The sequence below is a fragment of the Budorcas taxicolor genome, chromosome 11 (genome assembly GCF_023091745.1).
Source record: "Budorcas taxicolor isolate Tak-1 chromosome 11, Takin1.1, whole genome shotgun sequence".
Taxonomy (NCBI): Eukaryota; Metazoa; Chordata; class Mammalia; order Artiodactyla; family Bovidae; genus Budorcas; species Budorcas taxicolor.
In genome coordinates this window covers 74,498,540-74,523,228 of record NC_068920.1, presented here as the reverse complement: position 1 = coordinate 74,523,228, position 24,689 = coordinate 74,498,540, and the positions used below count along the sequence as shown (strand labels likewise).

At 36.2% G+C, this 24,689-nt stretch overlaps 1 protein-coding gene across 4 annotated transcripts in view; it reads right to left on the bottom strand.

The window, feature by feature from the left end:
* Positions 1-3,091: 3,091 nt before the first annotated feature.
* SPAST (spastin) overlaps positions 3,092-24,689 on the bottom strand; it is a 50,092-nt gene continuing 28,494 nt past the window's right edge. For all 4 annotated transcript variants that reach the window (XM_052649692.1, XM_052649695.1, XM_052649693.1 and 1 more), the window contains 10 exons: positions 19,861-19,935; positions 18,531-18,602; positions 16,785-16,860; positions 16,407-16,498; positions 16,182-16,261; positions 14,175-14,217; positions 12,940-13,019; positions 10,317-10,387; positions 8,877-8,917; positions 3,092-3,381 (listed from right to left, as the gene is read on the bottom strand). In XM_052649692.1, the coding sequence (XP_052505652.1) occupies positions 3,259-3,381; positions 8,877-8,917; positions 10,317-10,387; positions 12,940-13,019; positions 14,175-14,217; positions 16,182-16,261; positions 16,407-16,498; positions 16,785-16,860; positions 18,531-18,602; positions 19,861-19,935 (753 nt within the window). In that variant the 3' untranslated portion in view covers positions 3,092-3,258. The remainder of the gene's footprint in view (positions 3,382-8,876; positions 8,918-10,316; positions 10,388-12,939; positions 13,020-14,174; positions 14,218-16,181; positions 16,262-16,406; positions 16,499-16,784; positions 16,861-18,530; positions 18,603-19,860; positions 19,936-24,689) is intronic.

Here is a 24,689-nt window from a genome sequence, read left to right as displayed (position 1 = left end):
TATAACTACTCTGGATTTCAACGATTGCTTCTTCCTGGATTCTTTTGACTGTCACACTGCACAGGTATAATTTCAGAAACCAACAAGCATTTGAAAAGAATTTGCAGGCAGATTTTGGGACTTAGATCTCTCCTTTTCAAAATTTCCCTCCCAACTTCACACTGTTCTAGGAGCACTAAATGACTCCTCAGCTCATTAAGACTGTCACATTCTCCTTGAATTTATTTCCAAGCACAGTGCAGATGCTGCAAGTTGCTCTCATGGTGAAACCTAGTTAATGTGGATCTCTTCTAGTATGATTTTGTGCTGTTTTTGCCCATTTTTGACTGCTCTCTAGTCTTCTAATCACAGCTTTTTATATTTTATTCAGAGTTTGTAATTGTTATTGGCAAGAGTCAGTTCAATACAAGCTACTCCTTCAATACCAGACTACAACCTCTGAAATCTCAAAAAGTTTCAAATAAATTAAAGGCAAAATAAAGTTTATAATTTATTTCCAATCCATTAGGATAAAAACCCACTTATGCAGCTGAATCTTTTAATTCATTTCTTCTGAAGAAAAGTACAAAAGACCAGAGTAAAACTGAGACAAGTATTTGAAGGTAAATCCTTTGACTCAAAGTCCAAAAACAAACTGTAAATGGTTCATTCTACCAAAAGAATTAGTTTTTGTACAAAATATAATGAAGTGTACACTATAAACAAAGACGGCTGTATATTAAATTAGAGTTCTAGCTTTTCTTCCAATTCTTTCCAAGCACGAAGCATATTTGCAAGTCAGAAACCTAATAACCTCATTTGGCAGACTGTCTTAGAATAAGCTTTTACCCTTAAGATATCTGGAAAGATAGTACTGATTCTTTCCATTGGCTCAAAGTCCAGTACATCAGTAAGTTTTAATTTAGTTTACAAAACTCTGCCATAGTAACATGAAGAGCACACTAAGGTTTAAACATTACCTTTTACTGAATACTATGACACAGAGCTCAATGCAAAATCTACAAGGTCACAATCTAAAATTATTTCGGAAATCCTCAGCAACTTCTATCTTTATTGAAAAAGATCAAACCAAAACCTTACACGTCCTACCATATAATTACTCTACTTTTATGGCCATTCTATGAGAGAAACACAGCTTAAAATAAAACTTAGGTCATGTAAGTCAAAGAAAATTGTCCTCTAGCACTAAGTTCAATTTCAGACTTGATCAGGAAATTAACTTCCATACATGGATGTGCATACAGTAGTATAATTCTGACTCAATGTTTATGATAATATTAATTTGTTATGTAACATGCGAAGTCTGTTATCTAAAACTTTTCCCAATAAATGAGCTACAATTAATGTATATAGTATTATGCCAGTTTTAGAGGAGTTTGTAGTTTAAAAGTTTTAAGTTTAAAGCCCATGGACTTTTTTTTTTTTTTTTTTTTTAGCCCATGGACTTTTAATACAACTTACCAGTTATCAATAATCTTTTTCCAAATGAAAATTTAAAAATGAAATTTTATGAGCTTTATTGAAAATGTTTTAATTTGGGATGTTCATCATACTTCTCGTGTATATTTTCATCATCTTTCATTATCAGTATTTTATAATGGATGCTATAATGTTTGAGACCTTAAAGATACTACTCATGACCTAAAATATCATGGTTTTGGCTTAAAATTTTTTTTTTCGATTTATCTCAACCCTCATTTTTATTATCCAGGGAGTTCTATGACTAGAGGAGACATGATTTAAGTTATAACTACAAACAGCATATAATCATACATCTTCTACATTTAGATAAATCTTAAAGATAAGAAAGAGTAAAGTTAAGAAGAATGTATGTCTTCATTATAAAATTCTTATCTAGTGGGGGCAAGTTAACTTTAATATATTTTCTCAAAGCAGAGATATTTTTCCAAAAAAAAAAAATATTTGTTACTACTATAAAATTATTCTTTCCACCCATGACATTTTACATAAAAGCACCAAAGACGATTTCTGTAAACAAACTTTTAACCAGTAAACTAATGGCAAATATCCATTTGCCTTTATTACAATATTTAGAAGGCCTTGATATGAGTCTCTACTTCCTACAAGGACATTTTTGTAACAAAAACCCACACATACAAACAAGTAATGGAATTACTGTACATTTTTGGGGAACAAAAGGCAGATTAACAGACTAAAACTTTTTAGTTAACAAAGTGAGCACAAGAAACCTATAAAATGTATGCAATATAAAAATTCAGTAATTTTTTAAAGTTTCATTGGAGGCATTAATAAAACATGGTAGATCCACTGGCTTGTAATTATCCTGTAAACAGTAAGAAAGTAATAAGCAATAAATTAGAAATGTCTTCGCTCCCAGTATTTCCCTTCTCTTGCACAGGAACCACTTTCATAGTGGTTAAAATTGGCTTTCTTAAATATTAGACTAATTCTAGCAGAAAATAAATTCCATTAGGAATAAGTTAACAGTCTACAATAGATTTCTGACAAACATATTAGAAAAAAAATACTACAGATCACAGGAGGACTGGTCTACATGTTGTATGACAGAGTATCTGAAAACTTCAAAATTTCTCCTTCTCCTTTCACTAGATTTGTTTTGTTGCTATCGTATTGCTCTCCAAATTGTTTGGTAGAAAGGTAATAGAAAAAATAAAAAGTGAAAAGAAAACATTTTTAATGTCTGTAGATGTATGAAGAAGAAAAAAACCTTCAAAATTCTTTTTCCTACTACTGTTACATAGGAAAAAGTTTCATTTGGCACACAATTTGTAAAAAGAAAAAAAAAGAAACAGAGTGTTTGGCATTCCAATCACTCATAGTAAAGACAACAGCAGGAAATGAAAACAGGAAAAATGACTATTTTAAGAAAAGATGTCAGAAGACAAACCACCAAAGGCTCTGTGTCTTCTACCATTCACCGTCTCTGGAATACTTTCATCTGCAACATAATATACAAATTACTATTTACATTACGATTATGTTGGTAAAGAAGACCAGATTCAGATTTTGTTGTGTTCTGACTTACAGTGCCCATTGGGATATCCGTGACCATTAAGCCAAGAAGGCCTTAAACAAAAATATTCCATTTGCATTGTATACTTTATTTAAATTTATTTTATGGTTCATCTTCTGGGGTGCACAAGTAATTGTAAGACTCTGAAAAGTCCTGTAAACTTAGGCTGACTTTCCGTAGCTGATAAAACTATTCATCGAAGATGGTATGTTTTTCTCTTGAAAAGTAAATATTCTGCAGGCTTACACAGTGGTATCTCCAAAGTCCTTGTTCCAACGTATGTATGCTTCTAACGTTTGAGGGCTCACACTGCGTTTTATCTTTTTTAAGGATTCGGTGAAGTCAGATAATCGAATATTTCTCATCTAGATTTAAAAAAAAGCACACAATACAAATGATTATCACATATACAATAGCCGACCCAATGGTGGCTAAAAATGCTTTGTTTATTAATGTTAAAATATATATAGACGTATTCTTAGAAAATCATGCCAATCATCTTATTTTACATATTAGTATATATTAGGTACGTTTCCTATCTAAGAAATCCTACCAAATAATATACTTTCATTTCATGTGTTTGGCTTCTTAGGTATTAACATTTTAAATCCCAGTATTTTCCCACTATAAAAACAAAAACACAATCATTGCAGAAAGCTAGACAAAATATTTGCAATCAGAAAAAATAAACACAATCCCACTACTCAGATATACAACCACTGTTTGGGTTATCTCTTTCCAATTTTTTTTCTGCACAGTTTCATGAAATTTTACATTCTCAAGTCTCACTCACCACAAGCATACTCTGGCTAAATTCATGTTTCTCAGAAAGGGAAAAGGAGTTTACAAGATGCACGTGGGACTCTAAAGGAAATATTGCTCTTAATACAACACGGAGGATGCTTATGTCTAAAATTTTATTATTATTGTTCGTAATATATTTAATTTGGTCTTATTTTCTCAGATTTTTAATTGGTTTTGAGAATATAGAATAAAACAAAAATGAGTTAATAAATACCTAATTTTTACCTAAGCATTTTTAAAAGACAAAATGGAATCTGGCACAAAGTGGTCAATTAAAAATTATCACAGATTTACATGTATATTTTGCTTCCAAATAAGAAGAACTGGAGACAAAATTTCAACTGATACTTATCTGTATTTTTTTTAATTTACATTTTAAATTTGATTTATTTATGGCTGTGCTGGGTCTTCATTGGTGCGTGAGAGCTTTCTCTAGTTACAGAGAGTGAGGGCTACTCTTGCAGGCTCTAGAGCATGCAGATTTCAGTAGTTGTGACACATGGGCTTAGTTGCTCCTCAGCATGTGGAATCTTCCTGGGCCAGGGATCAAACCCATGTCCTCTGCACTGGCAGGTGGATTCCTATCCACTGCGCCACCTGGTAAGTCCTAAAATTTATTTTTAATTGGAGGATAACTGCTTTGCAATGTTGTTAGTTTCTGCCATACATGAACACGAATCAGCCATAGGTATACATATGTCCCCTCCTCTTGAACCTCCTTCCCACCTCCCAGCCCTCTAGCACCAAGTCGAGCTCCTTGCATCATACAGCACATTCCCACTGGCTACTATTTACATATGGTAATGAATATGTCTCAATGCTACTCTCTCAATTTGTCCCATCCTCTCCTTCCCCTGCTGTGGTACACAAGTCTGTTCTCTATGTCTATGTCTCTATTACTGCCCTACAAATAGGTTCATCAGTACCATTTTTCTAGGTTTCATATGTATGCATTTATACATGGTATTTGTTATTCTCTTTCTGACTTACTTAACTCTGTAAAACAGGCTCTAGGTTCATCTACCTCACTAGAACTGACTCAAATTCTTTTTTTTTATGGCTGAGTAATATTCCATTGTATATATGTATACAACTTCTTTATCCATTCATCTGTTGAAAGACATCTAGATTGAGTATATTCTTTTTATTACTCTTATAAAACCCAATCTAACTACTTTATATCCTCGCTAATATCAACACTGCATAGATTAAGAAAATCAGTAAGAAAATAAAATGGATTTCCTTGATCTCTATAAAAGGTTGCCATTATTATTTATGTATTTTTAAATTAGGGCTTCCCTGGTGGCTCAGATGGTAAAGAATCTGCCTGCATTGCAGGAGACTCATGTCAGTTATTTAATGGACACTTATACAGTAGAAGTTCATGGACAGAGGAGCCTGATGAGCTGCAGTCCATGGGGTTGCAAAGAGTCAACCATGACTAAGTGACTAACACTTTCACTTTTTAAATGCAGTATTCACTATTGCCAGACTTTCAGTGCTTTATAAACATCAACTCATAAACCAGGACTAATAGCTAAAAGCTGTTACCAAATTATTAATATTAAGACCATTAGGTTAAAAATATATTGTATAAAAGTATACAGTAGGAGCAAAAACTTTAATAATGTAACCGGACACACATTATTACTGGAATGATCACAAAAAGGTACCATCATGTTATTTTTTATAATTCAGTAGTTTTAAGTTTTAGTACTATCTAAAATATAGGGACTTCTCTGGTGGTCCAGAGGTTAAGAACCTGCCTTTAATGCAGGGGACACAGATTTGATCCCTGGTTAGGGAACTAAGATCCCATATGCTGCAGAGCAACTACTAAAGCCCGTGTAGTCTGGAGCCCATGTGCCACAACTATTGAGCCCACACACCACAACGGAAGATCCCACAGGTTGCAAGGAAGACCCACGTGCCACAATGAAGACCCAACACAGCCAAATAAATAGAAAAAATTTAGTTTAAAATAATGAAATGGCTTACATATTTTTAAAATACAAGATATAATTCAAGTAGATATGTTACACTGTAATACTGAAATAAATGTCCTGTTAGAATGAATTCATGATATTTTAAAAAATCTGCATTTTTAAGCTGTCATTGGAGTAGGCTAACTTAACACCCAAACTAATAAAAACAAAGTAGTATGCATTTTGACACACAGTCTTTAAATTATTCTCCATTAAAATGAACCCAGGTTCTTAAAGTTGCTGATTCTAGTCTTGGGATATGCAATTTCAAGGTGTGCCTTGCTCCCAGAAAGCAACAATGTTTTTCAGAGTTCTAAAGCAAGAGTTGAGAGGGCTCATCTTAATATAAAAGCAGATTTTGCTGGCCAAGTGTGACCCATTAAACATAAAATTAAATTGATTTACAGATGTGGCAGGTATCTCCTGCTGTGTCTCCTAATGATTCCATCTCTTGTTATATATGCCCTTGTGTAATCCCTTCCCCTGAGTATAGACTGGACCTAAGCACAGACTACAGCAAAAGTGATAAGATGTGACTTCCATGATTAGGTTATCAAGACTATGACTTCCATCCTGCTGGCACTCTCTGTTCTCTTCCTGGCTCACTGGCTTTGATGAAGCAAACTACTATGTTGGAGAGGCCTATGTGACAAGGAACAGAAGGTGGCTTCCAGCCAATAAACAGAGAAAACTGAGGCTTTCAGGCCAACAACACAAGAGGAAATTAATCTGGCAAAAAACAAAACACAAAAAAACACATGAGCCTGGAAGCAGATCTTTCTAGTTTGAGCCTTATAATGACTATAGCCCCAGACAACATCCTGATTACAGCTTTGTAAGAAACCCTAGACCAATGCCTTGACTGCAGCCCTCAGAGAGTTTGAAGTGCAGGATTGAGCTAAACTGTGCCCATATTCCTTTCTCTGTGAAAACGTGAGATAATAAACATGCCATTTAAGCTGCTAAATTTTGTGGCAAGTTTTGTTACATGGCAATAGACACCTATTGCCACAGAACTGCCTTGTTTTAAAATCATGACTCTAAAAGAGTTACTAAAAAAAGAAAATAGACTCAATTTACTCTTCAAGTAAAACAGGAACTATGTTTAAGTTGAGTTTGTTCAATGAAGGAGAAAAATGTTAAAGTTTAGTTGTATGTATAATTCTCAGGATGGGTAAAACATAAAGGTTAATAAATCCACTATCAACAGAAAACAGGTTTCTTTTCTCATGAAATAATTATGAACAGATTCCTAAGAATTTTTCCTATTCCCTAAGCAGCCACCCACTTGCTTTCATAAAATCAGTATAAGGTACTAATGAAGGTGTATCCAAGCATCCATTTATAGGTTTTTTAGTGGCCTTCCGAATGGTTGAAAGTGAAAAAGTACAAGTGTTAGTTGCTCAGTCATGTCTGACTCTTTGCGACCCTATGGACTGGGGCCTGCCAGGCTCCTCTGTCTATGGAATTCTCCAGGCAAGAATACTGGAGTGGGTAGCCATTCCTTATTCACAGAAAATGCCAGGGCCGAGGCACTTGAGACAGAGTGAGGAATACTTGCAGACATGGGGTTCAGTGGATTTTGTAGAAGTTGATTAGGAATTAGTAGACAACTTCTTACTAAAAATTATTTGTCAGCTGATGGTTTTAGTTCATTACTTATGGGCTTGATTAGCACCTTCATTCTGTATGGTCTGTTCACAGGACAAAGACAGAGGCCTAAAGTGTCACACAACAGACCTTTCTTCAATTTTAATCTAGGGGGGACAGGGTATATACATGAAATACCAAGTTCACCTGTCCTGAGTCCAAGGTAGGGAGAGTGGTGTGTGGGAAAGAAAGAATTCATGCACAGTGCTTACTTTTTGGATAGAAAAGCACATATTAGGTTTATGCTAAAAGAACATTTAAAAAATAATATATAGATGGGACATTGTTAATAATTTATACATAAGTATAAAAGCCCTCAAGACACTTAGTACTAATACATATTTTTTAAATTAGAAATATATGGAATCAAAATAATGAGTCAGATAAGAGGAACATGAAACTATACTTTAAAAGTGAATTTTAAAGGTAATCGTAGCTAAACACAAGCATATGATATGTGGAATTCTTTATTCCTAAAAAGTTTCATTCATACTCCAGGTAAACCAGACTGTTGAAATGGAAAAGTGTTGTGGCTGCAAGAAGTGTGAAGGCTTTCTTAGTAATGTAGCTGGTTAACCACTATGCACAAGATGCCTGAAGATAATAACCTCAAATTTACTTGGAAGCATGAAGAAAGAGGACTGCCAAAATGTACTCAAATTCAAGTACACTCATTCTCTACATTAAGATTTCACTATTAATACTTGGACAGGACTCTCTGCAATGTGCAAACCCCTTGCCATCCTCCAGCTCATGTTTCTGGGGGTTTTTGTTGGTTTTTTTCTTTTTTGGCGTTCACACTCGAACTCCAGTGGAGTTCTGTTCGCTATTCTATGCCAAGAATGAAGTCTCTTTGGTTAGTAATGTCTCAGGTGCTATCTGAGCTCTGAGAGATAAGTTACATAATTTAAATCTGATTTAAAATGTCTGAATACATAGTTATGATCATTCTGCATATCCAATTCTATATTTTGCAGGCAATTTTTTTCAAAAGTAATGCTTCAGCATTTCTTAAAGGGACCTACCATATTTTTAAGAGGTAACAAATTATGTTACAATGGAAACTGTATTGCTTTTATAAGAAAGAAAACAAACATTACTGAAAAACTAACAGAATAGAACATCAAGGGGTTAACCTGTTACAAGTCATCTTTACAATGTATAAAATTCTCAAGTTGCCTATAAGTTTGTTTTGTTTAGTATTTATATAGTGATTTGACAGAAAATGATTTAATGATTATGTATATTTTGTGCATTACCAAATGACACCAAAGGAGATCGTAATTTGAGTCTTCCGTATTTTGAAATGAAGCAAAAGTAATTTTTTCTGGTTTCTAATCAAACTGGAAAAATCCAGACAAAATATATGTTTTACAATCTACAGGACCAGACAAAAGAAAGGTAATTATAAAACAGTTTACCTCACTGGCAGACATATTCTTCACTTGTTCTGGTTTCAGTTCTGTAAAATATAAAAATGAAGCACTTAGGGAAGAAAAAGACTTCCAAGTTTAAATAAACAAAGCTCAAAATCTAAAAGTATATGTTCAATATAAATCATTATATGAAGAGAAAAATAGATTATTAATAAGAGCATATACAATTTATAAATGCTTACACTAATATTCCTTCTTAGGAAGGCATCGGTTTCTTCATATATTGCTCAAGAACAATAGGATCTATAAATGTGAAACTAAACTTAAAATAATGCAACTTCTTTACAAAAGTCATTAGTTGTTTTAAGCCAACACTTTTTTTTTTTTCAGAATAATAGCTAACATATCCCCCAAAATACAAATGATTTATACATTAGCTAATGTTTCTGAGTTCAGTATCTGAACAAGATGTTATGCCTCCAGCATAATGAAAGCTTGACTAAAATGCTTTACCCAGAGTTTCAAAATATATTCTCAAGGTTATATTTATTACTCTCTAAAGCAGCAGTTCTTAACCAGTAGTCTGACTGTGAGAGATATATTCTGAAGTTGCATGTTCCATGTTCTATTTTGCCATCATAGCCAGTAATCTGAGTGCAAACCTGGGAGCATCACCCATCCACTTCCCATGTTGCCTGTGGAAAAGTAGCTGACAACATCTACTCTAAAGTGATTATCACCCGGAGTTTAACATAATCTAAAAATGACGGATGTGGTATTTCAGAATCAACAAATTACCTTGAATCAAAACAAAGCAATGAATGATATACTTTGCTGCAATTTTTCAAAAGATAACATATAATGATAAAAGTAAAAACATCTATTTATATAAGTTTCCTTATACACATCAATTTCAAGTGATATTAGAATATAGAAAAGAACCATAAAATAGATAAGAACATTTTCCCTTTATTATTCTTTTTCACTTGCTTAAAAAAGCTCTGTTTTTTAAGAGGGGTTTTTTTTGCTGCGAACCTACTATCAAGTTGCAAAATCTGCTGTCTAGAAGGTACAATGATCCATGGACTGTCTTTATATGGTCTGTGAGCTAAGAATGGTTTCACATTTCCTGTGTTGTGGGGAAAAAAAGTGGGGAGGGGGAGGAAGGAGGAAGATGAGGAGAAGGAAGAAGAGGAGGAAGGAGGAGAATGGAAAAGCAGGAAGAGGAAGAAGAAACAGCAGAAGCAGTAGCAACAGCAGCAGCAGCTATGCTACAGAGCATATGTGGCCAATGAATCTAAAGCTTTTCTCAGAAAGGCTACTTAACTTTAAGTCTAAAAACTCTGTATCAAGTTTTAATCAAGTTTTCCACTGATTCAGCTTTACTGCTTTCCAACAATAAAAAAGACCTCTCAATAATGACTTCTTAAACTTCTGAATGGTGTAATAAACACTTCTAAATGTTTCAAGCTCTGGAATTCCTACCTCGGATAGGACCCAGTGCTGCATCCTTAGCCAAAGCTGTTAGATCACTGCCTGAGTATCCATCTGTCATTCTGAGAATGAGAAGGAAGAAAGAACAAGTTATTTTTACCTTTCCAGATTTAAAATCGCCACATAATAAGAGGGTAAAACCCTAGTTTGCCTCTGTCATCAAGCAGACAGCTCTGTGATTTGATTTTTAAGGGCACAGGAAGGCCCACTCACTAAAAACAAAGCAACTTACTGATTCCTTATAATGCCTCAAGTCTTCACCATTAGAAACATTCCCTTTTTATTTTTTAATTAATTTAAATGAAGGATAATTGCTTTACAGAATTTTATTCTCTGCCAAATGTCAACATGAATCGGCCATAGGTATACATATGTCCCCTCCCTCTTGAACCTCCCTCCCACCTCCCTCCCCATCCCACCCCTCTAGATTGTCACAGAGCCCCTGTTTGAGTTCCCTGAGTCATACAGCAAATTCCAATTGGCTATCTATTTCCACATATAGTACTGTAAGCTTCCATGTTACTCTTTCCATACATCTCACCCTCTTCTTCCTCCCCGACCCCATGTCCATAAGTCTGTTCTCTATGTCTGTTTCTCCACTGCTGCCTTATAAATAAACTCATCAATACCATCTTTCTAGATTCCATATATATGTGTTAGTATGTGATATTTATATTTCTCTGACTTACTTCACTCTGTATAGTAGGCTCTAGGTTCATCCACTTCATTAGAACTGACCTAAATGCATCCCTTTTCATGGCTGAGTAATATTCCATTGTACATATGTACCAGATTCTTTATCCATTCATCTGTTGATGGACATCTAGGTTGCTTCCATGTTCTAGCTATTGTAAATAGTGCTGAAATGAACATTGGAGTATATGTGTCTTTCTCAATTTCGGTTTCCTCAGGGTATATGCCTAGGAGTGGGATTGCTGGGTCATATGGTGCTTTTATGCCTAGCTTTTTAAGGAATCGCCATTCCATCTTCCACAGTGGCTGTATCAATTTACATTCCCACCAACAGTGCAAGAGGGTTCCCTTTTCTCCACACCCTCTCCAGCATTTACTGCTGATAGACTTTTTGATGAGGGCCATTCGGACCAGTGTCAGCTGGTGTCTCATCATGGTTTTGATTTGCATTTCTCTAATAATGAGCAATGTTGAGCATTTTTTCATGGGTTTATTAGCCATCTGTATGTCTTCTTTGGAGAAATATCTGTTAAGGGTCTTTTTCCCACTTTTTGATTGGGTTGTTTTTCTGGTATTGAGTTATATGAGCTTCTTATATATTTTGGAAATAAATCCTTTTTCAGTTGTTTCATTTGCTATTATTTTCTCCCATTTTGAGGCTTTTCTTTTCACCATGTTTATAGTTTCCCTTCCAGTGCAAAAGCTTTTAATTAGGTCCCACTTGTTTATTTTTGCTTTTATTTCCATTACTCTAGGAGTTGGGTCATAGAGGATCTTGTTTTAATTTATTATGTCGCCAAGTGTTCTGCCTATGTTTCCTCTCAGAGTTTTATAGTTTCTGGTCTTACATTTAGGTCTTTAATCCATTTTGAGTTTATCTTTGTGTATGGCAATAGGAAGTAGAACCATTCCTTTAGATTAAGGTATACTACATCTCCAGGAGACTCCATTAAGTTGTAAATATGTGCCCTGGAAAGGTTACATCTATAAACCATTGCTGGCCAACTGACACATAACTGCAATTACTTCTCTACAGATTAATGAGTCTCTATCTAGACCAAGAACTGCCTTGATGGAATGAGGGGCAATCAAGGAAGATTTCTTCATCTGTAGGACACCCTATAGGACAGACAGGGTGAAGGAAGGGTCTGGGGTAGAAGACATGGGCAAAAAGAGGTACACCTGAATGGGACGCCACAGTGGGAACTCCTGGGCAGCCAAAAGATTATTAAAGGGAATTAAGAACTAGGGAAGTCAAGAGGAAGAGGAAAACAGAACGGGAAAAAAATATTTACTTTTCATGTACTCTGTTAAATAACTGCAGAAACATTATTAGCAGATTTTTTTACTGGAATAACAAAGAATGAATTTGTTCTTTTTTCATAGGTATCTGGCAACTCAAGAGTTTTTACTCACAATACTAGCTATTCACATTCTTGTTGAATATTTTAAATTACTTTTTGAGTTTTTTCCAATGACTAAAAATGCATGAGTGCATCTCCTATATTCAGTTTCTACTTAATACACCACTTATTAAAAAAAACTTGAAGATGTCAAAGTTTAAAAAAAATTATGTGTAATACAAAAGAACAAGTTTAAGTGAAAATACCTGTTGGTGTGGGCAAATATGCAATGTTTTACATCTGAAAAATTATTTTAATAGAACTTAAGTTTATTAAAAAAATATAGTACCATCATTAGCAAATAGCTAATAGGTCATGTCTTCCAGAGGATTTAGAAACTGAAATTTAGGTATCATACATAAGAAAATGAGGTAAGTGAAAAGATAAAGGAAGTAGAGAATAAAACAAGTATTCAGATAAATTACTTGTTTCAGACATGCGCTTACTTTAAACAAAACAGAAAAAGACTTCTTAAAAATAAAGAAAAGCTGCAGGATAGATGAAATCAAATCACTCACCTAGCAAGTTGAGCTAGTTCTTTTTGGGTCAATGGGCTTCCTTGTTTACATAATAGATTTTTTAATAAAAGTAGTCGTGTCTGAAAAGAAATATTAAAGAATTATCAGTCCAAAGAGTTAGCTTAATAAAATATCCAGGAGTTAGGTTCAAATCCTAACTCTCATTTAGGAGCTCTATGATTTTACACAAAACACTCCACCTCTTACCGCCTCACTCTTATCTATTAAAATGACAATTTTTTGAAAGTTGCTAAAAGAGTTAAAACTAATCCAAATAAAGCACTAAGTAAATAGCTGCTGCTACCACCAAGGATGTTAAGGATCTGAGGTAGACAACCACAATTTAAAGGTATGGGTTCATATAACATGGACTCTCACCCACTTTCAGTGTATAATTCAGTGACTTTTAATAAGATTAGAGTTGGGCAACCATCACCATAATCCGATTTTAGAACATTTCTATCACTCCAAAAAGCTCACCTGTGTCTGTTTGCAATTAATTCTGACTTCCACCCAAAGCCTTAGCTAACCACTATCTACTTTATGTTTCTAGAAATAGCCTTTTTTCAGACACTTCATATAAACGGAATCATATAATAGGTAATCTTTTGCATCTGGCATCCCTCACTTAAAAAAATGTTTTTGAGGTCCATCCATATTACGGTATGTAAAAGTACCATATGTGGAATGGTATGGTTCCATTTAGCAATAAAAGGAATGAGCACATTTATCTATTCACCAATTGATGACTAGATTTTTTTGCAGTTCTTGGTTATTATTTATAATGCTGTTGTAAAAATTCTTGTACGTGTCTTTATAGATACATGTTTTCATTTCTCTAGTAGAATCTTATGAATAAAATTTTGGTGTCTTACATGCATGCTCAGTTGCTAAGTCGTGTCCGACTCTTTGCAACCCTATGGACTGTAGCCTGCCAGGCTCCTCTGTCCATGGGATTCTCCAGGCAAGAATACTGGAGTGGGTTGCCATTTCCTCCTCCAGGGGATCTTCCTGACCCAGAGATTGAACCGCGTCTTCTGCGTCTCTTGCACTGGCAGGCAGATTCTTTAGCACTGCGCCCCTGGGAAGCCCGTGGAGTCTTACAGTAAGTTCATCTTTTTAAGAAACTGCCAAACTTTCCAATGCAGCTGTACCATATACTAGAAGACTTAGTAATGTTAAATGGTAGGTCTTGTTTCTGCCTAAAATTAAAAAGTTCAAACATGGATACATACCTCTTCATTTGGCAAAGACACATAAACCCGTTTGGTAAAACGCCTAAAAAAAGGATTCAAGCAATCTCAGAAATACAGTTTTGAATTTAAACAGCAAATAACAAAAACAAAGCTTTAAGTATAGTGCTCAAGGCATTTGAATACATTTTAGTAGTCATCAATGTAAAAAATCACTCTTTTAAAACATTCTAGTTAAATATATAGAATAGATAACTAATAAGGATCTACTGTATATACCACATGGAAGACTACCCAATACTCTGTAATGACCTATATGGGAAAAGAATCTAAAAAAGAGTGGATATATGTATGTGTATAACTGGCTCACTCTGCTGTACACCTGAACCTAACAGAACACTGTAAATCAACTGTACTCCAATATAATTTTGGAAAATTCCAGTTAATGTTTAAAAATCCTTAGTATTGTCAGAATTAAATTAACCTTTTATGTATCTGTATTTTTTTAACAGTAGTTAACACTTTAAAACAAAATATCTGATATAAGGAGTTAAAGAAACAGATCCCTGCTATCGCCTTGAAACTGAAAACAACTAAAACCAACACGAACAACAGAAACAGAAATGTAAACTCCATCGTCAGCAGGTAATGCTTATAGAACTAAGATGTATGAAGAAGGCCTGCCTAGGGCAGTGAAAATTATACCGACAAAGGTGAATACAGACAGGACCTGCCAATGCAAATTCCAGACACAGCTGTCAGAGCAGTTTTCCAGAGAAAACAGAGAACACTCTGAGGGGCAATAAAACTAACCTCCCCACATTTAAACAAGCATGTGAGGACTGGCTCTGCAGATCATGTGACCCTAGTCAGTAGCAAAGGAATGACAAGGAAGATGAGACTGAACAAAGAAACTCAAAGACACAACATCTTTGTAAGGAGATATCAGTCTGGCAAGAGGACAAGCTGTCTTGCAATGGCCAATCTTTTTCAGTTGAAGAAGACTAAATCGACCCAATCTCTTATTTACATACACGTACACTTCTTTACCAGGTGGGGTTTTGCTGTGAGTCAGTGAGACTGCCCACCAGTCCAGGGTATATAGGACAATTCAAGATATTTGCCTTGCTATCTTACTTTTCTAGCTCTTCTACAACATCCTTTCCAAATTAGGTTCCTCCAAGAAAACTCCCCTTATTCAAATAAAATAGGCAAAACAGACAAAAGCATAGGACTGATTTTAAAGAACAGTACCAAAAAAAGATGGGAAAGAATACAATAAACATAAAATAGATAAAATGAAGAACATGCACAAGAGGATTTTGCCATAAAGCAAGTTAAAACTGTGACCAATATCTTTTCAAGAAAATAATTTAATGGAAAAAAAAAGGCTCCTATGAAATAAGAGCTCAATGAGATAGAAAGGTTCAAAGAAGTAAGACAACAGAAGATGAAAAATGGGACTGCAAAGAACAGGAAAGCAATAAAAAAGAAAACAAAAACCATCACAAAAACAAAGGTCACAAAAGTAATAGTAGTAGTAGAAAGGAGATTAGACACTAACCCTACTGGGTTAACCAATAAATGTGAATAAAAGCAGGCTGGCTTCAGACTTTCACACTGCAACATCCAGTCCTAGAAACAATAGGCAATATTACAAATTCCTCAGGAAAAGAATGGGAGGTCCAAGAATTTTATAATTTGGACAGTTGAGTCAAACTGTCCTCCCAGTAGAAAGGGAACAAATTTGCTCAAACATGAACTGTGTTAGCAGGGTAAAAATCAGTTTTGGAGTTTTAAGACTTTAATTCAACCCAGAAGAAATAAGCAATTTGCCTAAAACCATAAAGTTAAAAATAGTTTTCCTGATATCATGCTGGTCCTGTCCTCGAAAGTTTTGTTTACTAACAAGAGGCCAGAGGATGACTATAGAGAGGAACACAATGAATTCAGTCTTTACACTGAGAACGAAAGAGACAAGTAATACGTGAGATGAATAAAGGAGTAAATACATCTGTAATGTGTGCATTTCCACATAAATTTCCCTACCTGAGAACAGCTTCATCAAGCTCTTGTGGCCTGTTAGTTGCACCCATTACAAGCACTCGGTCATCTCCAGCAGACTGTACCTATAAGTCAAAATTATTTTCAATATTTTTAAAGTAATAACAAAGAAAAACACAATAAAGATATCTATTTCTAATTTGGGCCATTCAATTGGAAAATACATACACTAAAATGCTACCACATAGAAATATCATAATCAATACGTACACCATCAAATTCTATTAGAAATTCAGTTTTTAGACGTCTGCTAGCATCATGTTCTCCTTCTCTTCTTTCACACAAAAGACTATCAACTTCATCTAGAGGAAATACAAGGATGAAACTTTAATTAAAAGCCAAGCTACGTGAGTTATCTGAGATTAACCTAGTTTATTATTTAGGTTATTAATATAATGTATCCTACTCAATTTGTTGGACAGTCTTTAATCTTGTGCTTTTTAAAAACTTTTTACTTCGGCAACTATACTTCAATAAAAATTTTAAAAAACTTTTTACTTCTGAATAATCTTTCCTATCATTCCCTCACATTTGGAAGAAGGGAACTTTACAAAAGTTCAACTAAGCTATTGGAAGACATGTTCTTACCTATAAAAATTATGGAAGGTTGAAGTTCTCGAGCCACAGCAAAAAGAGCTCTCACCAATTTCTCTCCTTCTCCCACCTAAAACAAGGCAATGGACACTGTTAAACCCACAAAATGCAAGATTGTTCCTTCCACCTTTTTTAATGTCATTACTGAAAATCTAGTACCTAGGAATTTAACTTCCCTTCTTTGCAGCAACCAAAGATTTGGTTTAAAGAATAGGGGTGAGGGGGATAGGGGTTATTGATTGTTCCTTATAACACCAGTAAATAGACTGCTTATTTATTAAGAGAATCTGGTGAGTACTTTAAAAAACAAAACAAAATATCTGTCTTGTTTCACTATGCATTTCTAAGACTTGAGATTGGGATGTAACTACTGAGAAGAGGGAACACCAGAGGACAGAGGGATGCAGCAATATTCTGTAAGCCGTAGGCTGCAGGGTGTGTTTACAGAAGCACAGAAGTTGGAACGTGCTCTCCTAAACAAAACTTGCTCTACTAAAAACATCTTGAAAATCCATTCTCACAATATCACTGTCAATAAATGTCAAAGCATTTCTAGGTGGTCCAGGTGGTCTATGAACACTCCTTAAGACATTATCAGGGGCTTGAACACTATACTAAAGCCATTCTATGCACCAAAGCATCTATGCTTTGAAAGGGTCATGAGGTTTGCGGTGAAGTGAAGTTGCTCAGTCGTGTCGGACTTTTGCGACCCCATGGACTGTAGCCTACTGGGCTCCTCCGTCCATGGGATTTTCCAGGCAAGAATACTGGAGTGGGTTGCCATTTCTACTTTGTACTCTAGGTGGCATCTATTCTTTTTATTGAAAATTAAATTAAAAAGGAAAAGCCTCAGATTTAGAATCTGCAAAACAAGTATTCTCAGAGCCAGAAGGAACCGCAAGAGATGACCTCTTATGACATCAACCCTGTAAGATTTCCCTGGTGATCCAGTGGTTGAGTCCACCTGTGAATGCAGGGAACCTGGGTTCAAACCCTGATCTGGGAAGATTCCGCATGCTGCGGGAACAACTAAGCCTGAGGGACACAACTCCTGAGCCTGTGCTCCGCAACAAGAGAAGCCACCACAATAAGAAGCCTCTGCATCGCAACAGGAGAGTAGTCCCTGCTTGCCACAACTAGAGAAAGCCTGCATGCTGAAATGAAGAACCAGCCTAGCCAAAAATAAGCAAATACATTAAAAAAACAAAACACTTTATAAAGGAAGTAAAACCTCAAGTGATACTTTCTTAAGGCCAGTTCTGTATGTAAGTTAGGTTGGCATCCCTACCTGACAGTGTTCTCTGTTGTAGGCTAATATAGGTAGCCTTCTGTAACAACAGTTTTACTTGTAAAATTTCACACAGGAAGCAAAACTTAACCAGGAAAAGTATCACTGTATAGTTACTTTTAATTACTTTACAAAACTGAGACATCTGCCAGTAACTGATCTTGTACTTCTAGCCTCCAAATTTCTATTGTTCAAGCCAGCTAGTCTGTGCTACTTTAATACACAACCCTAACAAATCTCACAGAAAAATTTCACTTTTAAATGAGCCTAACAAATGTACATAACTTTCTACTTTGAAGAGTAAAAAAATAAGATATTTAAATAATATGTAAGTAATAGATATAAAACTCATAGAAAAACATCTCTGTGTAATGTTATTGCCATTTATTCTTAACACAGTAACATTTAGACAGTAACTTAAAGCATGACAATACTGGAAAAAGAACACTCACATATTTTGAAGTTAAACTTGCAGCACTTATATTAAAGAAGGTTGCATTAGATTCTGCAGCTACTGCTTTAGCCTTTAAAAATCAGAAGGGTAAATATATTAGTTCAATTGCTTTAAAAAGATAACTACATATGATCAACTTAATTTCTATAAAACATTTCCTAAAAACATAAGGTATGACACATCCAACAAATAGCAATCAATGTATTTCCTTCTCAGCAATGAGAAAAAGGTGCAGGAGGAGCTGTGCTTCTTCTCACTCTCTCTCTAAGAGAGATGTCAAAGGGACAGGTTGGAAAGAAAAAAAAGCTATAGAAGATAACTGGTTAGAGAAAGAGAAACAGCTGAAGGAAAAAGTTACTCTTTCTCTATTTAGTTTTCCCTGTAGCAGAGTCATTCAGGAAAAGAGGTATTCAGATCCTAGCAAAAACTTCTGGCAAAACGATATAGAAAAAAACAATCTGCTGTATGTCAGTTATGCCTCAATTAGAAAAAAAGAAAGGGAGAAATCTGTTATCAGGCTGATTATTTTATTTAAATAAACTTGCTAAAATAGTAAAAAAAAAACAAAAACAAAAACAAAAACAGATTAGGAAGATACTCAATATAGTAAGGTAAGCTCTTCTAGGGCAAAATTTTAATATTTAACTTGGGAAAACAATGAAAATTATACTGTTCCCAGCATCAAACTAATACTGGAGATAACAGACATGGTTTTTCACCTATCTTCATCATTAAAAACTAGCTTAAAACCTGGGAGTTCCCCGGTGGTCCAGTGGTTAGTACTCAGTGCTTTCACTGCCATGACCCTGGATTCAATCCCTGATCTGAAAACTAAGGTCCCACAAGGTGCGCAGTGTGGGGGGGGGGGGGAGGGGAGGGGAGGGGAGGGAGGGGGAGGGGAGGGAGGAGAGGGGAGGAGAGGGGAGGGGAGGGGAGGGAAGGGAGGGGAGGGAGGAGAGGGGAGGGGAGGGAGGAGAGGGGAGGGAGGGGAGGGGAGGAGAGGGGAGGGGAGGGGAGGGGAGCGGAGGGGAGGGGAGGGAGGGGAGGAGAGGGGAGGGGAGGGGAGGGGAGGGGAGGAGAGGGGAGGGGAGGGGAGGGGAGGGGAGGGAGGAGAGGGGAGGGGAGCGGAGGGGAGGGGAGGGGAGGGGAGGGAGGGGAGCGGAGGGGAGGGGAGGGGAGGGGAGGGAGGGGAGGGAGGGGGAGGGAGAAAGTATATAACAACAAAAGGCAAATCATAAACGACAGACTCTGACAATGAAATGTTTCTTTTATTCACATTATACCCTTAATATCTCAATAGAACTTGCCAATTTAAAAGGAATTCTTACCAGCATTGTTTTCCCATTTCCAGGTGGACCAAAGAGTAACAATCCTCTGGCAGGAGCCCTAAGCCCTGTGAACAACTTAAAAATACATACTTTAGTTCACAACTGTGATTCTGGAGACACTTTTTCCAGACATTTTGAGTATTATTTATTATCAGTAGCATCCTCCAAAAGAGAGCTGCCCAGAGCTCTAAACAGAACATATAATCAATAAGTTACTATAATTACCCCAAACAGAAGAAAACAAAGTGAAATAAACCCAAATTCTTATTGATCAAATTGAAAGCAATTGAGCTTCCCTGGTGGTCCGGTGGTTAAGAATCGCCTGTCAATGCAGGGGACACAGGTTCAGACCCAGGCCTGGGAAGACACCACAGGCTGTGAGCCAACTGCCCGTGAACCACAACTACTGAGCCTGCAAGCTGCAACCGCTGAACCCTGTGTGCCCTAGGGCCCGTGCTCCACAATGAGAGAAGCCACCACACTGCGATGCCCGTGCACAGCTAGAAAGTAGTCCCCGCTCACTACAACTACAGAAAGCCCCCTTGTGCAGCAGTGAAGACCCAGTACAGCCAAAATAAAAATTAAAAACATTTTAAAAGTACATTGAAAAAACTGAAAGCAGGCTGATTAAACAAGACATCTTGAACAAAGAATGTTTCTCCACTTTTAGAAATCTCACCAAAATAACAGTAAATGAATAAAAAAAAGAAATCTTCAAAACAAAACAAAATAAATACAAAAGGAAACAACAGAGGACACAAATTTTTGTAGATGGTGTATTGATAAAGTGTGGTAAATTATTTAATGGAGTTGAGGGAGCTAAAACCAAGCGCCTGCTTGTGAAGGGATACCTAGATACCAGGAGCAAGCTGACATGAACAAAAAACCCTGGAAAAGCTCTGGAATTGGAGGAATCAGGTATGGGAGAAAGCACTAGTGAGGCAGTTGGCCAAAAACAGGGGGACTGATTGAAAGTCTGTGTGAGGAACAACGGAAACCACGCTCCTGCCCTGACCAAGAGCATGCAGCGTGTACTGCTCTTCCACAACAAAAGGAGGCAGAGGTTTCCTTCTCTAGAGACATCAAACCACAGCTGCCAAACTCAAGGACACCAGGCACGGCACTCAACTGATAACATTTTACTCAACAGTGAAAGTGTATGTATTTTAAGTTGAACCATATGAAGTAACTGATATTCAACTTAGACACAAAATTTTATTTGAGTGGGTTCAGGTTTACAGAAAATTTAATGGAAAGAACAGAGTTTCCATGTAACTCCTCACCTCCCCCATCTCCCCTATTATTAACATCTTGCATTGGTATGGTACATTTAATACAGCTGATTCATACTGATACATTATTATTAACATAAGTTCATAGTTTACATTAAGGTCCACTATTTGTGTCAAATATTTACCATTAGTTTCATGTAGAACAGTTTCACTACCCTAAAAACTGCCTTCTCCACCATCTATTTAACCTTCCTGTCCTACCCATGGCAACCACTGATCTTTTTACTGTTTCCACAGTTATTCTAGTTGAAATCATACAGTAAAAGACTTTTAAGATTGTCTTCTTTGACTTAGCAATATGTACTTAATGTTCCTCTATGTATTTTCATGGCTTGATAGCTCATTTCTTTTTAGTGCTGAATAATATTTCATTATTATGGATATACCATAGTTTGCTTATACATTTAACTACTGAAAACCATCTTGAATGAACAAAGGTTAAAGTATTTGCTTTAAGTAATTCTGAGAATAAATTAACTCAAGAATGTGTTTTTAATATTATTTATCTCATTCAAGCCACTTTTAGTATTCAGTAACTTAATTATTGTTGTTGAAGAGGTCTTACAACTAGCTGAGAAAAGAAGTGAAAGGAAAAGAAGAAAAGGAAAGATATATCTATCTGAATGTAGTTACATCGTAAGTCAAGTGGACCTTAGGAAGCATCACTAAGAACAAAATTAGTTGAGGTGATAGAATTCCAGTTGAGTTATTTCAAATCCTAAAAGATGATGCTGTTAAAGTGCTGCATTCAATAGGCCAGCAAATATGGAAAATTCAGCAGTGGCCACAGGACTGGAAAAGGTCAGTGTTCATTCCAATTCCAAAGGGCAATGCCAAAGAATGTTCAAAGTACTGCACTATTGCACTCACTTCATATGATAGCAAGGTAACGCTCAAAAATCCTTCAAGCTAGGTTTCAACAGTACGTGAACTGAGATCTTCCAAATATATAGGTTGGATTTAGAAAATGCAGAGGAACCAGAGATCTAATGGCCAGCGTCCATTAGATCATAGAAAAAGCTAGGCTATTCCAGAAAAACATCTACTTCTGCTTCACTGACTATGCTAAAACCTTTGACTGTGTGGATGACAAAAATTATGGAAGATTCTTAATGAGATGGGAATACCAAACCACCTTAACCTACCTCCTGAGAAATCTGTATGCAGGTCAAGAAGCAACCGTTAGAACTGGAATGAACAATGGACTGGTTCAAAATTAGGCAAGGAGTACGTCAAGGCTGTATACTGTCACCCTGCTTATTTAACTTACATGCAGAGTACATCATACAAAATGCCGGGCTAGGTGAAGCACAAGTCAAAATCAAGATTGCTGGGAGAAATATCAATAACCTCAGATACGCAGAAGACACCACCCTAACAGCAGAAAGAGAAGAGGAACTGGAGAGCCTCTTGATGAAGGTGGAAGAGGACAGTGAAAAAGCTGGCTTCAAACTCAACATTCAAAAACTAAGATCATGGCATCGGGTCCCATCACTTCATGGCAAATAGATGGGGAAACAATGGAAACAGTAACAGACTTTATTTTCTTGGGCTCCAAAATCACTGTAGATGGTGACTACAGCCATGAAATTAAAAGACACTTGCTCCTTGGAAGAAATGCTATGACAAACCTAGACAGTATATTAAAAAGCAGAGACACTACTTTGCCAACAATAGTCTGTATAGTCAAAGCTATGGTTTTTCCAGTATACGGATGTGAGAGCTGGACCATAAATAAGGCTGAGCACCAAAAAATTGATGTTTTTGAACTGTTTTGTTGGAGAAGACTCTTAAGGGTCCCTTGGACTGCAAGCAGATCAAACCAGTTCATCCTAAAGGAAATCAATCCTAAATATTCATAGGAAGGACTGATGCTGAAGCTCCAGCACTTTGGCCACCAGATGTGAAGAACTGACTCATTGGAAAAGACCCTGATGCTGGGAAAGATTGAAGGCAGGGACAGTAGGGGATGACAGAGGACGAGATGGTTGGACAGCATCACCAACTCAACGGATGTAAGTTTGAACAAACTCTGGAAGGTGGTAAAGGACAGGGAAGCCTGGCGTGCTGTAGTCCATGGCATCAAAAAGAGTCAGACATGACTGAGTGACTGAACAAAAACAAAATTAGGATTCCGTGTTTTTAAGATGAAATAAAAATTCTAGCACTGTAAAAAAAATGAATGAAACTCATCCTGATGCCTGTCATACCCAGCTTTCCAATCTAGCCTAACAATGTCCCCACTGTGATCCATGCAAGCTCCCCACTGTGGAGAATTAAGAATAAAGCTGACCTGTTGCACAATAAAGGTGCTTTATGAAATAAGCTCTGACCCATGACCCATTTTACAGTCTACCGTGAAAAGATGAGCTAGGGTAATCATATTCTCTTTCTTGGGAATCTTAACAGGAATTATAAAAATGTTCAAATTGGCAGATGCAGAGATAGACAAATGGTCCAAATCCTGAGATCTGGCTCTACCTCAGATGCCATTCCTCCTTAAGCTCCAGTTTAGTACATTTACTAAGGCTTCTGACCCGCCCAAGCCTAGGTTATTCAACTTTGAAATTACAGTTTTTTCAAATAGTATGGCCCTACCATGGAAATATTCCTAAATGTAAATTCATATGCTGCTTGACCTTACTCTCCATTTTAGATGTGCTCCTTAAAGTTATGCATAGAGCAGAAGCTGAATGACTTCTACCACAGTCCAGATATTTCCTTACTACCTTTACAATTTTAGATATATTGTTGTACCCTAAGAAGCAAATCATTTATAATAAAGGCCATACTTGAGACTGATCTACCACTTAACTAAGATGTAGAGAAACAAATTTAGGTCTTAGGACTAGTTTCTTTGGCAACAAATGGACTAAATGACTGCTAAGATCCTGTTCAGGTCTATGGTTGCATGAATCCTTTCAACAGGCATTTTTTGGGTCAATACTCAGTCTGGTGCATTTACTATGCTTATATATAGCCCCAGGGGGAAACGTTAGCCCAAAATACAAACCATCACAGGTTTCCTCAAAGTGTGGCCTGAGGTGGTACAAGGGACAAATCTGGCTACTATAAAGACAAATGCTTTCCACCTTTATTATTTTATTATTAAGGATATTCAATTAGTATATTAAACCAGTGATTTCCTGCACACTGCTTCTTAGAATGAGCAAGAGGTAACAGAAAATACAATCAACAAATAATAAATGTCAGTATAGTTGGTACTCACGAGTTACAAACAGTATGAAAATGACAAAGACTACAGAAAAGTAGGGCCACACAACCTTTACACGTTCAAGAGTGTATTCACAATAACGTGCCATATAACATCTATGTTCACTAGATTTTGTAAAAGAGTCCACAAAGACTTGAAAGCTCAGAAGGAAGAGAAACAGCTGACCCAGACTGGATCCTCAGGTTTATTTTTTGCAATTTTTTCAGAATAGCATCAAATATGAAATCTGTGAGTTGTGAAAACCGAAAACAATACCAAATATGGAAAATTAAATATTTATTATCAATTGCAAGATTACCTAA